The sequence below is a fragment of the Enoplosus armatus genome, chromosome 3 (assembly GCF_043641665.1).
Source record: "Enoplosus armatus isolate fEnoArm2 chromosome 3, fEnoArm2.hap1, whole genome shotgun sequence".
NCBI lineage: Eukaryota > Metazoa > Chordata > Actinopteri > Centrarchiformes > Enoplosidae > Enoplosus > Enoplosus armatus.
Genome location: NC_092182.1, coordinates 13,643,753 through 13,659,318, shown reverse-complemented (window position 1 = coordinate 13,659,318; position 15,566 = coordinate 13,643,753). Strand labels below are relative to the sequence as shown.

Below are 15,566 nucleotides of genomic sequence, written 5' to 3'. Positions count from 1 at the left end.
GTGTTGTCCTCAGCAACAGCCACCACTAATGATTATTTTCACCATTGATTATTACTGACTGTTTTCTGGATTCATGGATTAATTGTTTGCTCTATAAAATATCAGAAAATAGTGAAAAATGCTCATTATAATTCCCCATAGTGCATGGGGTGTTGATATATTCAAATTGTTCATTTTGTCCAACCAACTATCCAAAAGCCAAATGTATTCGCTTTACTATCGCAGACGACAAAGAACATTTGAAAAGCATGAACCAGTCAATTTTGGTCATTTTTACTTCGTTCGATCATCACAGTTGTTTCTGATAATGATAATGATGATAATGTTTTTTTCAATCAACTAATTGATTCATCCCAGTAAATTCTTGCACATGAGAAGTGATTCACAAGAGGCAGAACAGCTGAGACCATTTAAAGACACAGATCATTATTCTCTGAGCAGTAACACTGTGATTATTTGGATGCCAACACAAATACTATAACTGATTCAAATATATACTATATTCACAGATTTATAGTTCAGCTTCTGTAGTGAAGACGTTCAGATTGATTTATTATAGTATTCTGATACTCACACTCAAGATATTTTTGTGTTCAGCTGGTATTTGTCTCATGAAGTATCTTTGTTTTTACAGTTTTGTCACTTTTTGACCTGTGATTTATATTTTGAATGTTGCCTAATTTTACGTCCATCGCTCTGTAGCCATGTTATTGCCTGAAACTGATTGCCAGTGTTTAACAGATGCTTCTGATATAAGGTTCACGTGTAACTTCTGAACAATAAAATAAAGCATGTTAATTCACTAAACCTTTGTATTGTGTGTCAGACATGACGTTTATTTACAGGTTCCATTATGACCACATAGATTAGACTCCGATCATTTGTTACATAATTCATAATTCATTCATGCACACTGTTGGAATAGTACTGCTGGATAAATTGTCTAAATGCACTTTCATTTACACTTCATTGGATAATTTGCCAGCTGATTTGATTACATGCTGACTTTATCTTTGAATGATACCAGACAACTCTACTAATATACTGTATTTATACTCTTTTCATATATATATATATATTATACAATATGTGGCACATTTCTCGTGAATGTGATAAAATGCAAAATGCAGGTTTCAGAGGATAATCTGTTATGCCAAAGAAGCTGTAAACCTAATCTGATTTATTACTGCTTAATATTATCTGGACGCTTACAGTATTTCACCATTGGTGACTTGTTTTGGTCCACGATGATTCTTCTTGTTCTCCTTCCTCTTTGAGGTTCTCTTACTGCAGTGGTGGTCCCACTTAAATGGCAGCCTACAGTGTTGAAACAAAACAGTCAGAGGGGGTGTCTGTGTTTACACCAGCATGCGTCAGGGTGATAATATTAATAATAATAATAGATCTCCAGACAGACAGTGGAGACAAATGAAGTCGCTCTGTGGTCTGTCACTTACAGCTGCAGACTTGACTGCTTGTAACTGGTAGAAGACTCGCCCCCCTTCCTCTGGACACACTGACTTCAGCTCCTCTCTGGTCATCCCCAGGAGCATGGCTCCTCTCAGCACACCCAGGCAGCGTACAGTGCTGCAAGAGACAAGTCATATTGATCTGACATTAACAAAGCTGCTATTAAAGGTGTATACCAACAATTTAATATGACACCTCCATAAAGTTTGGGCACTGTAAAAATTAAAAGCAGCAGAAGCCAGTGTATCCGGACTTTTAGTCCCTAATCAAGCTCCAAAAACACTGGATCCTACATTTCCCATAATGCAACTCGATAGTGTCATTAAACCCCACCTACATCCTAAATGCCCACTTCTTTCTAACCCCACACCTCCAGGTTATTCTACAGGCTTTCTGTTCAAAGATTTAAGTCTCAAGTCCAGACCAAAATAAAATAACTCTGATGACATCATCAGGGTTATAACATCATCAGGCTGTTTTCAGTTGTGAGTAGTAATAATTTGTAAATTCACTCATTGATGTACATGCATACAGTGTCTACAACACTATATCAGATAATAATGATATACGACTTATGGTAAGAGACAAACCTTCATAGATTTTAGTAGGTTTTAAGTTAAATGAATTAATCAAATCTAGCTTCCATTGCATATATTAATTTAATACTTACATTTTACTAAAGCCCTTGTCTTCGAGCCAGGCTTTCACTTCTGCAGGGCTGGACTTCTTAGAAAAGTCAGGAGAACCTCCAATTTGCTGAGGAAATAGGACGATAATGATTTTACTGAAATACAAGGATGGAAATAAAAGAGTATATTACAGCAATAATACCATCTGCCTTAATACACTGTGTTACAGAGTTGTCATTCCGTTTGCAAATGATGTCTTTTAACTAAAGCTTCCAAACACACTGAGTGAATCACATTTTACATTTTGTAATCACTCTGACCACATTTGCATTTTTTTGCTGCAGTGGAGACTTTTCAGCTTCCATTTACTCGGGTAAATGTCAGTCTAAAGGTCAGAATCACTGAGGAGCGACACGTAATTACACATAAGTCTGTTGGTAGTAAATGCTCAATTTACTGAAGTACAGGAATTGCATTCCCTACAGTGGTTGAGAAACAGTGTAGTCTGAGACTGACATCCTGTTTTCTGACCGTGAAGTTGCTGCTTTCCTTCCCTGTCTTTGCCAGGATCACCCAGTGACTGAGTGATGAGTGATCCAGCTGTTGAGGTTTCCTATAATACTGAGTTTTGGTGTTGGTGGTGCCCACCTCCAGAGGTTGCTCCTCATGAGCCTCCAGGACATTATTGGGTACAAAGCCCTCCTCCCCTCTGCTGTTCCTCACTTCCCACCACTGCTTCGACATGTCCAGCAGCTGTGGACGGACAAAGCAAAGACTAGCCAGGGTCCTGAAGACAAAACAGTTGAAGCAATGGAGCAAAGAAACAGAAAGCGCAGCTGGTTCATGTCGCTAATACTCACCTCAACTATCTCTCCTTTTTTGACGGTGAGCTCTCGGTGGTTTCTTGAAATGAAGTCATACGTGACACGCATAAGATGCAGTTTTGACACACCTGAGCTGAAAAACACATCAAAGGGCATCAAAAACACAGAAATTTGAGGTTTATAACATTCACAGTACATTGAATTATACTTGATGTGCTTGTGCGTACCGTGCTTTTTGTGGGGCGTGTGGTGGTGTCACCTTGGCTGAAGTCTACACAGAAGAAGTACAACAAAGTCTTGTTATGATTTTTCTTCTTTCTCCTTCTCTCCAGTCTACCTGTCTATCTGTTCTGGTGTCTCATTGAATGTGTGACGTGATGGATTTACCTGGCTGACTGCAGGTTTTGTACTCTCCTCTCTGCTCGCAGGCTCTCTGGGTTCAGGTGGCTGCCAGCCATCAGAGAACTCCAGAGTGTATGTTGGGATGTCCTCATCATCCTCTGGCCATTTGGTGCTGGTAAATTTGTCAAAATCATAACTGATTATTATCCTCACACTTATCAGACGGTCTAATACATTTCACTGAACCAAACCGAAATGTGAGTGTAAAAGCAGTGAAGAAGAAGTACTCAGATCCTTTACTTCAGTAAAAGTACCAATGCAACACAGTAAAAATACCAAATTACAAATAGACATCTGGCTGATAAAGTATTGTCAGCAAAATAAACTAATATTATCAAAAGTAAAATCAAAAGAAAATTGGCATTCTTATTTAAGTTATGCTACACAAATGTATATTAATTGTTTTGAGACTTTTCTCAAATCTTTGCTTTTTTGTAATGATATTGGAGAACCATGTGAGAAGTTTAGAGGGGAAATGTGTCTTTGGTGGAACTGCTAACAACTCATAGACATCTGAAACGTTGACAAAGGGTCCCAACTAAACACTGCTTTTATTTGTAAGGGGCTACAAGCCAAAAAGGCTGGTAACCACTGGTTTAATCTTTAATGAAATATTGTATTTTAAAAGCTTAATGTATGTTTGTTTTATGTAAAATCTTCATCTAAAAAGTCACTAGAATTAACAAGTACAATATTTCCCTCTGAAATATAGTGGAGTAGAAATATAAAGTGGCATAAAATGAAAATACTTAAGTAAAGTACAAGTACTTCAAGTACAGTACTTGAGTAAATATGCAGATAATAAAAGCAACAGCGTATTAGGTCCAACAGAGTCCAGTGTCCCACCTGGGAATGTTCCAGGCGTCTCCTAGAGACTGCCACAGCTGGTCCTCGTCTGCGGAGGCCTCTTCACTCATGAGACGGATACACTGAGGCGTCAGCAGCGGCGCCACGATGGTCTGTGGCAGATCCTCAGGGCAGTGAGATACCACCTGGTGAGGAAAAGCATAACTCACTATGTTAACGAAAAATAAGCGCAGTAGTTGTGTAATTAGGGCAGGGCCACAGAGTTGGTTAAATAAGAGCAAAGGGTGTATTCATGAACAGCTGATTTTACAAACATAGATATCATAGAAAATTAACTAACTATAAAGAGAAAATTCATGAAAAGAATTAAATATAAAATTAAGTGAAACTCATCGTACATAACAGAACATGGTAATGCATTCTTTCAAACTGGTATATGAAGATCTATAAAACAGTATGTAATAGAATAATGTTCTAAACAGTCATACACATTATATGTGTTCAAGTTACTCAAAATCACAAGTATTAAAAATTATTCAAACTTCAGAGATGTAGTCACTTACGAATGTTAATGTGGAGAACAAGGAGTGAACAAATTCAGGAGCACTGGGATTATTAATCTTTCCATTGAGCTCTCCCTGTCAAAACAAAAACATTTTCATATATAATGCACTGATACATACACTGCACACTACAGAGGGAACATAACACCGACCATGATGATAGTATGTAAATGTGGTTCAGGACACATACCACAAGGTTGAATCCACATTTGATTTTATGGAGACACGCGACAAATTTTGCTGCAGAGGGCATGCCGTCCATGGCTAAAAAAACACAATAAAATACATACATGATGAAGCCGTCACAACTGATGGTATTTCAACAATTTAAACAATCTGATTTCAGATTTAGATACAGTCTACATGTATGTCTGCCTTCATTTTAATCTCTGCATTAAATTACCTTTTCCTTTTTTCTTTTTCTTCTTTTTCTTTGCATTTTTAGCTACCACTGCAGCTACTTGTCCCATGAAGATTTCTATGTCACTTACAATATGATTCAAGAGATCCTGGAGAGAAAGAAGAAGAAGAACATCATCTCCATATTTGTCTTCTCTTAACTGTTACTAAACATATATCATCACAGAAAACTAAATATGTCTCATATGGCTTTCACATTTCCTGTGTGGGACACTCACTACATTCCTGTCCAGCTCTGTGTACGGACGAGGAGGAGGCAGAGTTTCTTCTTCAGTGGTGAAAGGCTGCAGTGGTTCTTCCTCTCTGGGAGTTGAGGCCTCGTCCAGCTCTTCCTGAGGTACAATCACTTTGGGCTCTGGGACGTCATCCTCCTCTACATGTCCAAAAGAGACTGAATGTTTGTATGGATTTTGACTCCATCATTATTAATCAGTGCTGCAGTTGTGTATCTCCCGTCACAGACTCACCATAGTCAGGAGGCGTCCACTGGCACACTGCATCAACCACAGGCTGCTGCTCTTTAGGTTCAGAAGATTTTGAAGCATTACGAAGGTTTTTCACTTCCTCGTGTCCAGCTTTAAGTCCTGCATTGCTGCTTCAGAAAGTGTGAGAGGCATTGTGAGGAAAAACAAGTTTCAGGTGTTTGTTCTCACTGACTTTAGGTTCTCACTGACTTTAGGTTCTCACTGACTTTAGGTTCTTACCTGATGATTGAATCCTCTCTCCTGCGTGACAATGCTTTTGAGAGATCCCTTTGAACATAATCAGCCTGTAAACAACAAAAAAGACATATATTCACTCATTTCTTTCACTTAACAGTCACTGTGACATTTCCGTGGGTTTGTCCTCACCCTGACATCCTCACACTGAAACATGAAGACAGTGGTGGTGTGTTTTCTGCCGGGCTGGACCGCCACTGTGAGCAGGGAGTTAAACCCTCCAGCGTCCAGCACAGCCTTTAGCTCCAGGACGTCACTGAGAGCCATGGACTCTAGCTCCTCCTGAGAAAACACAAACACAAACCACGTCATACATAGATGAGTGACAAATTAAAGCAAAAACCAACATAAAGTATCAAGTTTTTTGTCATCTGTGTAGGAAAATCAGAAATCTATACAATGAATTTCTGGTACCAAGGCTCTCTCAATTTAGAAAAACAAAACTCTAAAATTTAGTTTAAGATTGAAAATATAAATTATTCGCTATAAGGTTTGGGGCCACCATGATCCTCTAGAAGAGCTTCATTGCTCCTTGGCACAGGTCCTAGAAGTCAGTTAACTCTATTAGAGGGATCAACAACAGTCTTCATTTAATATCTATAATAGTAAATCTTTATTTAGATGCAAAAAAGATTTTTTGAAGTTGGGTAAGAGGGAAAAGATGAGTTTTAAGTTTTCTTAAAATTATAAACAAAGGGCATATTTCAAATTGATTCTCAAATCAAGTATGGAGACCCTGTTTGAGAGTTTGCAGGCACTACCGAAAGTGTCAGTTTCATCCTTAATTAACTTAAGAAGATTTATACTCCTTCCAATTGCTAATTTCAGAAATATTTTGCCTCACAGAAAGGGGAAACAAACAGTGGTCTCCCAAGTTAAAGTCTGACGTTTCTATAACAACGTCACCTGACGTCCTCCTTTGCTCCCGAAGGACAAGATGTCACGATTCCTAAAGCCACTAGAGAGTTTGTTGCTTGAACGACTTATTTTGGTGTTTTTCTTGGGAGGACCGTCTCAGACATAGAGTTGTGTGTCATCTGCGTAGAAGTGGAAGCAGTGCAACGTTTGAAGATAACAGAGCCTGTGAAGGCTGTAACATGATTCACATTTATATTCCTACTCATCTAATCATTCAGTGACCCTTCATTCCCTGGGTGGAATCATTGCCATCCTGGAAAAGACTACTCCCATCATATTTGTATTTTAATTTGTCACCCATCCGAAGGTCTCACATGCTGCTCACCTTGGTTTCATTGTCTGTGAGCAGCAGTTTGTTGCCGCGCACCTCCAGTAGCATGCTCTGACCCCACACACGACCCATCCCGTCCAGCAGCTTCAGCCGCTCCACACAGTCAGCTATGCTCCTCAACTCCTTCCCGTTAAGGTCACAAGAGAACAAGTGCTGCAGCAGAGACCCATTAAAACACATCATTAAACATGGCATGATTCAGAAAGGCTCATATTTGTATGAACAATGTTACATGTGATACCTCCACTCTGTACTGAAATTTGTCCATCATCTTGTTTATTGATGCTACATAGTCCTTCCTTTGCACTGTTGAAACATAAACCATTCATTCATTATTCATAAGATGAAACTAAACAGGTGTAACCACTGATCACGTCAAGTACGGCAGTGTTAACTTACAGTAAATTGACTTTGCACTGGGCCTGGACAGATTTGATGCCTGTGATGACACATCATCCATAGTGGAGTAACTGCTGTCACAACAAATGCATTTACAATATTGATCCTCTGCTGATGAATAACGTCATGAATTAAACGATCAATCAATTAATCAATCAAACACATGACATATACATACAAATACATACTTAGACTGGATCGATCCTGCGTAGCTGCTGGTGTCATTGCCAAAGGGACTGTTACGCCTTAACATCGTCAGTTCTGAACACACCTGCAATATCATATATGACATCAGTTATACACATCATAAATGACTGACTCACCATCCGTCCAGACCGTCAGTCTTTAGTCAAAGCTGAATGAAGCTTAAAAATCTCAAGTTTTGTTACGTTTTAGTTTAGAAACACAACTTTTACATGTTAGAAGCACAATGAGTCTCTTCTCAACAGCTTGGTTATTAGCAATAGATTAATTAATAGGTGTTGATAATTATCAACTAGTTGTTGTCTCCTAGCAACACAGCACTGTGATCAACCTGACAACGACATATTTATGGTGCTGTTAGAATATTTCAAGAGTTTGTATATTTAAAGACAGATTTGTTGATGAAAGCAGTCCAAAGGAAAATCATCTGTTTTAATACAATAAAACAAACTCATCATATTTCTATTTAACAACATTTTACTGCAAGTAAGTCAGACAAGTCTTCTATCAGTTCTAATTAGATCTGTTCTCAATATTTTTTTCACAATAAGGAATATCAGGAAGATTATGGTGATGTGGATTTAGTTTGAATTGTCTTAAATGAAAAGCAAACACCCAGCAGCTCGTCACTACAGATCATTTACACAAATAACAAAGACATATCCAGTTTGCTGAAGAGATTTATCGTCAAAAGCTCTTACCTTTGTCTGGCAGTTGAATGTTGTTGTTATTTCCTTCTGAATTATTTACCCTTTAGTGCAAATACAACTCACATTTTAATCCTGTGCCTCAGTCAACAACATCATGCAGCCAAGACTTCCTCGTAAAGGAGAAGGACAAAGTCCACCGTCAGTAGCAAAACGATCTGAGGGACACTGAGCCAACTCAGTTCCGTGTGAGATCTTTACTGTGGCATCCCATCTGAGCAAAGGTTACCAGATACGGAGGAAAGCACTTTACCCTGCTTAAAGGTTTCTAGGTCTATAAATGACAACTTGTGTGCCCTTATCAGGGTTTTGTAATTTTTCCAGCCTACAACACAATGCGATTGTAAGTATAGAGCCACAATGCTCCAGCTCCTCCTTTTTTTTCTTCTTCCTCATAAAAAACAAAAAAATTGTTTGGGCTTAAAAATGTTATTGCAATATTGATATTAATTGTTAACTTCTCTTCAGGGAGGGTCATGTCTACTAACTAACATTTTATTGTAATTTAGTTACATAAATAAAATGTAAAAATCTCTATTCATCGTCCAGTTTAAAATGTTTTCAATATCAAATAAGACATGTTGTCAGTCCACTTGGCAGAAAGGCTTCACAATAAAACCACCAGCCTTTTGTGTGTCATCTGAGGAGGAATCTGACAAACATTAACCAGAATGAATTCCTTACTGATGTAATGAGCACAGGGCAAACAACATGACCATATATATCTCACAGGACCTCACAGGGGAGTCACAGTATGTGTGACAACGATATAACACAGAGAACTAACACAGATCTCCTTTTCATCGTCCTGTTTGTTTTAGATTCGTATCATCCATCCAGAAAATCTTCAGGACAAGAGGCTAAAGAACAACCTACACAAACCACAGCCATCCTGCCTAAGCAGTGGTGGAAAGTAAATACATAATTTTTCTATTTTATTATAAGTTATATTTACAATCTTGACGTAGTTGTTGTAGTTGTCCGTAGTTGAGTATTTCGACTGTATGCTACCTTATTCTCCAACTCCACTAAAGTTAAATATGGTCCATTTATGTCACTGCACATATTTGACAGTTATAGTTACTAACTTTTAAGGTTAATTTTTGAATCTTAATCTACAAAAATGTATAAAACATGTGGCATCATACATTAAACTGAACTACCTAACAGCATGAAAGATGGTTTAAAATGAGCTCTACCAGGACCTGCCACAACATTAAAATTCTGCTTACGTGTTAATGCCTGATGAGTACTTTTACTTTTCATACTTTTTCATACTAATACTAATTCTGCTAGTAACATTTTGAATGCAGGACTTTTACTAGTGATGGAGTATTGTGGTATTATTACCTTTACACAAGGATCTACCTAACATATCTGAATACTGATGCTGTTAAGTTTAAGAATATTTATGATATGTGTTTATGCAAAAGAGACTTATACTGTATTTTGGAAATAAAATGAATGGAAGGGATATGTTGTATTTTCCCACTACAGTAACCAACCAAACAACCTCACGTTGGACATTCAGGTCCCCTACTGTTGTGGACACTGGACCAAACACATCACACAACTTGTCCTCATCCCAGACCTGCTGCTATTGAACTAAACCACTAGAGGTCAGCAACACTGCGTGAGCACATTCAGAGGGTGCAGAGCTGCAGTTAACTAAAATAATCTGGCAACCAACAATGTTCAGACATGAAACAACAGTCAGTTTCTCTTTGAGAGAGGATGAGGTAATAAATGTTAATTGTGAAATAATGCTGCAGTATGAGCTGTTATTTCGGTATTTTTTATTGATAAAATAAAACTTACAATCAAAGGATAAATGCACTTAAATTCATCTAGGCATAAAACACAATTCAGCACCCCAAAGTGCAGTGGCATCCATATTAAAACAGATCCATATAGCTGAGTGTTGTTTAGTTAAATGGCCGCCTGGATACATCAAATGGTTTAAAATCAGAAGATGTGAATACAAAAATATCCTACCATATAAATGGAAAAATAAAAACAACTGCAGGCCAGGTGACCAGTAAACTGATGCTTCTGTCAAACGGTAAGACTGTTTGTCAAACATTTGTTAAGAAATTTGAAACACCTAATTACATGTGCTCGCAGGTTAATGGGATCTCACACAGCTGAACTGTTTAGTCATAAATTAATGGAAGAAGAAACCATCCATGCTTTCATTCACATTTGCCTATACGTTATCCAAAATATACAAATGACATGCTAGATGTGTTGCTTTCAAAACATTTGAGGTCAAAAGATAAAAATCATTCTGACCCATTTTGGATAAATAAGGCATAGGGCAATTTCTGTAACTCATTAACCATGTTAAAATTTCCCTTGCAGAGAGCAGGACTTTGGCCCACGCAGGCACCACATCTGTCTATGGCCCCTGCACACATAATGGAGTAATGCAGGCTTGAAGGCACTACTTCTTTATACAGAAAAGCATCACCACGGCACATTTATACTAGCGAAAAAGCTGAAAGCGAATTAGTCCTACAGTATTATTGTGCACACTTGATTACATGATGATGATTACACATAAGTACTTCTTTGCCAACAGTAGGTAACTCTCAGTAGCAGTGTGAAACACACAGTGATATAAGATATATGTTATTTCACAGTGTGGGCTACTTCACTGTGTCTGCAGAGCTTGGGCGATGTTCAGGCCTGAGCCGGGGGGCAGCGCCCAGCCGTCCTGGCCCTGGTGGGTCTGCAGTAGGCAGTACAGCTGCTTTAGGTGGGTCACTATGTTGTCTTTGATGTCTGGGATTGAAATCTGCAGGCGGACGCTGCCGCTGTCGAAGGATCGTGTGTTGTCTCCGGAAAACATCTCGCTTAGCATGCGGGCGACCACTGGAATGATCTGCAGGACAAAGGACCAGTATGAATCAGGGTCACCCAAAAGAGCGCAGCTTATCGACAGTCCTGTGGTTCACCTGTGACAAGGATGGTTAGTTGTTCCTCAGTATGAGATGATAAATATGAGAGTTGTGTGAAAAAAGGGTGTAAAGAGTTGCAGCTGTATACCTTTTTGAGATTTTGCGCTTGTGTCTTTTATAAAAATAATTTTCATGCAAAAAGTTTTCTCGAGCAGTGAAATATTTCCACCCAGTTTACTATCTTTGTGGAGTAAACTATCATCAGGTATGAAGTGAAGAGTCTGACCCCTGAATACTGGCCTGTATTGTCCCTCGATGACCACAAAGATTCATCACTTCATTCAAACTTCAAACATTTCTCACCTGAACCATGATGAGTTTCCTCTCCCTGGGCCTCCCATCAGGCCACTCCTCTCCAAAACACAGGCTGATTTCAAATGAAGGGGGGCTTGGTGTCTGGCCCCGCTGGTGGGCTATCACCCCTGCACACCATACAAGCACATTTATTAGAATTCTTTCTCAGAGAATATCACATTTTAAAAAAGAGCTGCAAAGATCATCATTTAAATAAAATCTACATATAACCCGAGTCATTTTACTAATTGTCCCGATAAAAGTGAGAATTCTACTTACCACTGAGAAAAGACTCCAGGCAAAAGAGTTTGACCTTCCTCTGGCGCTCTATAAGATTTGGTGCAGCTGGATTTGGAGCACAGGGACCGGACCAGTACACCTTGCACTGGCAGAGACGGACCGCGTAGATGTCGTGGCCGCTGATCTCCAGGATGAGGCCTCTGTCCATCACATCCAGCAGGCGGCTGGTGAAAACCCTCTGCTTGTCGTTGGTGATGTGCTCTGTGGTCGGAAAGCGCAGCTGTTCCAGGTTCACCGGCCCGAACAGCTCCTCCTGGTTGACCATGGGTCCCAGGTCCCCGTAGAACAGCCTGCAGCCCTGCGGGTTACTGACGGTCATTGTGGGACACATCTCCTTCCCTCTGTACTGGAACTGCACCTCCAGGTCTGTCACTGTATCGGAGACAAGTGTCAAAACCATGTTTGTTCCCCCAAAAACGTAAACTTCAGATTTCTCGATCTGTGCCTGAAGTTTTGGAGATAATAAATGTAGGTCGAGTTTCATAAAAAAATGTTTGGTGATATTTTCTTACAGTCAACTAATGAACTGATCCTTCTAACAGGTATTTTATTCCTTTTTTTAAATTCTCCCTCTGTGCCATAGACCTCCATTGTAAAACGAATCAATAAGCCACATTGTTACTCTGACATGACGTGTTCCTTCTTTACGATGAACGTGGACACTGTAGTTTAGTTGGAGCAACAAATTCACAGCTGAAAATAGTCCTCAACAAAGGCACGACTTTTGAGCATCGTTCACTTAAAATGCAATGCCCAGCTGTTTTAGGAAATTACATTACTTTTCAAAAATGAAACTATATATATGTGACCCATTTTTAAAGATTTACGTCTTCGGTTGGAACCAATGAGCGTGAGGTTGTGCGCCGTAGACATGTATTGAGAGATATTGTTGGATGTGGTCTCTTCATTGGATTTGTTAAGAATAACGGATATATAGAATATCTTTTTCTTTAAGAACAACTTTCTAACATAGTGCACCAGCTTTCTGTCTCTGTGCAGAATTAAAATTGCTACACATAACAGTGTCTTTCAATTTTCAGTGAGCTGCCATTGTTGAGCAAAGTTGGTGCTTTTCGGGTGGATGGTCCCTTTAAATCTCGATTTCTGCATTTTTAAACGATACTAGAAGAAGTGCACACTCACTCGGGAGGGAACTGATCCACGTTTCTGGGGAGGCAAACAGGACGTCGGGTAGAGGAGGGGGCTGCATTGAGTGATCAGGCACAGGAGCAGGGGGCAGGTCAGCCAGGGGTGTGGGGTGCATCTCCACATCCACAGGCTCCTCTTTAGGCCATATTTTAACAGGCTCCTCTTTGGGCCAGGTCTCGTTTGAAGGGGGACAACTGGAAGGCTGCATGGAGGACTCTGAGCTCATAGGAGACCACATAATGAGAGGAGAAGGACTGGTGCCTACATGAGGACAGAGAGAATAATTCATTAGTGTTACAGCAATCAAACTGTGTGTCTTTTCTTTTTGATATACTGCCAGGAAATTTAAAATATACGCATAATGTGTGAGGAGAAGTCATTCACCATTGGATGGGTATGGAGGCAGAGACTCTGGTGTATCTGGAACATCTTCCTCAACACCATCTTCATCATGTGGAGTCCAGGAACCAGCATCTGAGGAGCCTGCGGGATGAGAAACAGTCTTTAAATGTGATAATTATTACAAAATGAAAGTAAAATGGAGAAACATTTGTAACAGAGAATGAAGAAAGTCAACCCGCTCATAGTTACCCTGGTTACTGAGCGGCTGTGGGATGTCGCAGACGTCGTAGATCTTCAGAGGATTCATGGGGACCTCTTTGGTGCCATCATAAACCAGGTTGAACTCTCGGCTTTTGTTCAGGGCACATCGAAGCTGAGCTTTCCACTTTGCAGGATCAGGTTCATCAACTCCCTCTTGGAACTTCCCGGTCTCCACGGCCCACGCCTGCAGCAACATTTCAACAGGACGGAGGTATCAATATCACAGTCCTGTTTTTACACTCCTGCACAGGATCCACATATTTCAACTGTTTTTTTTTCTTTTGGGGGGGGGGGGGTTCAAAAGACCTAGATGAAGGTGCATGAAACGTAATGAACGTATGAAACCCAATTTATCTGTTCAGTGCCAAGAGGTTTTAGTTTTCCTAACCTTACACCAATCTTTCCTCTTTTTTTTATTATATTCTTATTATTTCATTTTCACATCTTGTTTGGCAGGTGTTCAGAGACAAACCACAAACAAGACTGAATGCAAGAATGTACACAGGCCTTGATTAAATACCTGCACACAATCTCCGACACAACATCACGGTCTTAGATCTTTAATTGCAGCTACACAAATACAGACCAGTGCTAGTACCTACACTTCCCTTATGCACTATACCTACATGACCTCATGGCTTGTAGCAATCTTTCCTAATCCTAGAAGCCAGAGAGAGACTTTATGTAAATGGGTTGCAAAACCAGATGTTGTTGTTGAGACATGCGAAGGCCTTGAGTTTTTGCTGCAATACTGGTCACTTTTTAAAGCACATATAACAGATGCAGCTGCGTACACTTTGCCTACAATGGGACTAAAACATGTAAGAGTCTAGTTCCTGCCTGTGTAGCAGAGGCAACATTTACATGTTCTGTCTATCGTGACATCTGCTAACGTTAGGTAAGGTCTTAACCTTGAATATGGTGTCCTCGTCCTCGTGCTGGGGTGTGTGTCGTGTAGCGTGTTTCCACGGGATCCTGAAGCGCATGGCTTCACGGTCCATCCACACCAGACCCGGGTACCGCCCGCTGTCCACCTGAGCGACCAGCCAGGGCTTCAGCCGGACTCGACGAGGTGTGACCGACATCCTGACTGACGAGAAAAGACAAACCAGTCAGTCCACGGCGGATTATAACTCTGAATCATTTCCCCAAACTGCAAACGTCTCCAATAAACTCCGTGACAAACAATGCTGCAGCCGAAACCCTGCAAGTCCGGATTTTCCAAACATTTTAAAAGCTGCATGTCGACACCTTGACTGGCAGAACTTATTTGTTTGTCAAGTGACTGCAACTCTTTGCAGATCACACCTCGTATGAAAGGCCACTGTACCTTCAAATGTGAGCAATTCAGTCGAATTGATCCAAAATTCAAATAAAGCGACCAAACCAAACGATACTGAAGAACGACACACATACCTGTGGTAAACCAGGAAGTCGGAGGTGTTTCCTCGTCGGCCTGCGGACCGACAGCTGAGGAGAAAACCGTCTGATTCTTCCCCAAAAACTCCTGCAGGTCCCCTCAAAACAAAGCTCAGCGAAAATCACCTCGACGAGAGTGTGTGAGAACAACAACAAGAGAAAAGTTTATCTCGGAGAACTCTGGAGAGCCGATGTTGTTCACTCGGTGAGGCCCGTCCCCTTCCCACACCGAAACTCAGGTGCGGGCGTGACGTCACGCCGGTGACACACCTTTCCGCGAGCAGCTACGGGGCAGCTTTTCACGAAGCACGTGGACAGGGCACTTTATTTTTCCACGAGCGTCTGAGCACTTCACCGTGAATCTGACACAGAAATAATTACGAGTAATTAGTCATATAAAAGGATCCTGATCTCGTCATGAGTCGTTGCTTTTGTAAGGCACAGCCCG

General features: G+C 40.3%; 2 protein-coding genes across 3 annotated transcripts; both read right to left on the bottom strand.

Moving 5' to 3' along the window:
- Positions 1 to 1,188: 1,188 nt before the first annotated feature.
- Positions 1,189 to 7,735, bottom strand: eps8l3a (EPS8 signaling adaptor L3a). The gene is made up of 19 exons (XM_070903176.1): positions 7,671 to 7,735; positions 7,483 to 7,553; positions 7,325 to 7,389; positions 7,078 to 7,236; positions 5,967 to 6,116; positions 5,820 to 5,884; positions 5,583 to 5,710; positions 5,334 to 5,488; positions 5,099 to 5,204; positions 4,886 to 4,959; positions 4,696 to 4,770; positions 4,172 to 4,317; positions 3,311 to 3,437; positions 3,151 to 3,194; positions 2,960 to 3,056; positions 2,748 to 2,852; positions 2,141 to 2,226; positions 1,458 to 1,587; positions 1,189 to 1,317 (listed from the first exon to the last, which is right to left on the bottom strand). The coding sequence occupies exons 1-19, from the start codon at positions 7,733 to 7,735 to the stop codon at positions 1,306 to 1,308; spliced, it is 1,860 nt and encodes a 619-aa protein (XP_070759277.1). The 3' UTR covers positions 1,189 to 1,305.
- A 2,434-nt stretch (positions 7,736 to 10,169) lies between these two features.
- Positions 10,170 to 15,365, bottom strand: irf6 (interferon regulatory factor 6). Of its 2 annotated transcripts, XM_070902183.1 has the most exons (8): positions 15,116 to 15,365; positions 14,611 to 14,789; positions 13,688 to 13,883; positions 13,481 to 13,579; positions 13,091 to 13,357; positions 11,927 to 12,319; positions 11,657 to 11,775; positions 10,170 to 11,277 (listed from the first exon to the last, which is right to left on the bottom strand). In XM_070902183.1, exons 2-8 carry the CDS (start codon positions 14,782 to 14,784, stop codon positions 11,047 to 11,049), a joined length of 1,479 nt encoding a protein of 492 aa, XP_070758284.1. In that variant the 5' UTR covers positions 14,785 to 14,789; positions 15,116 to 15,365; the 3' UTR covers positions 10,170 to 11,046. The 2 variants fall into 2 exon arrangements, with proteins under 2 accessions (XP_070758284.1, XP_070758286.1); XM_070902185.1 differs by lacking the exons at positions 13,091 to 13,357; positions 13,481 to 13,579; positions 15,116 to 15,365 and having other exon boundaries at positions 11,927 to 12,380; positions 13,674 to 13,883; positions 14,611 to 14,796.
- Positions 15,366 to 15,566: the final 201 nt, after the last annotated feature.

Excerpts from the sequence above, each read along its gene's own strand:
- eps8l3a (XM_070903176.1), bottom strand. The coding sequence starts at position 7,735 with ATGTTAAGGCGTAACAGTCCCTTTGGCAATGACACCAGCAGCTACGCA. Across the intron at positions 4,771-4,885 it reads AATGTGGATTCAACCTTGTG|GGAGAGCTCAATGGAAAGAT; the intron begins GTATGTGTCCTG and ends TTGTTTTGACAG. Across the intron at positions 4,318-4,695 it reads TGTTCTCCACATTAACATTC|GTGGTATCTCACTGCCCTGA; the intron begins GTAAGTGACTAC and ends TTTCCTCACCAG.
- irf6 (XM_070902183.1), bottom strand. The coding sequence starts at position 14,784 with ATGTCGGTCACACCTCGTCGAGTCCGGCTGAAGCCCTGGCTGGTCGCT. Across the intron at positions 12,320-13,090 it reads GTGGATCAGTTCCCTCCCGA|TGACAGACCTGGAGGTGCAG; the intron begins GTGAGTGTGCAC and ends TCTCCGATACAG. Across the intron at positions 11,278-11,656 it reads GGAAACTCATCATGGTTCAG|ATCATTCCAGTGGTCGCCCG; the intron begins GTGAGAAATGTT and ends TTTGTCCTGCAG.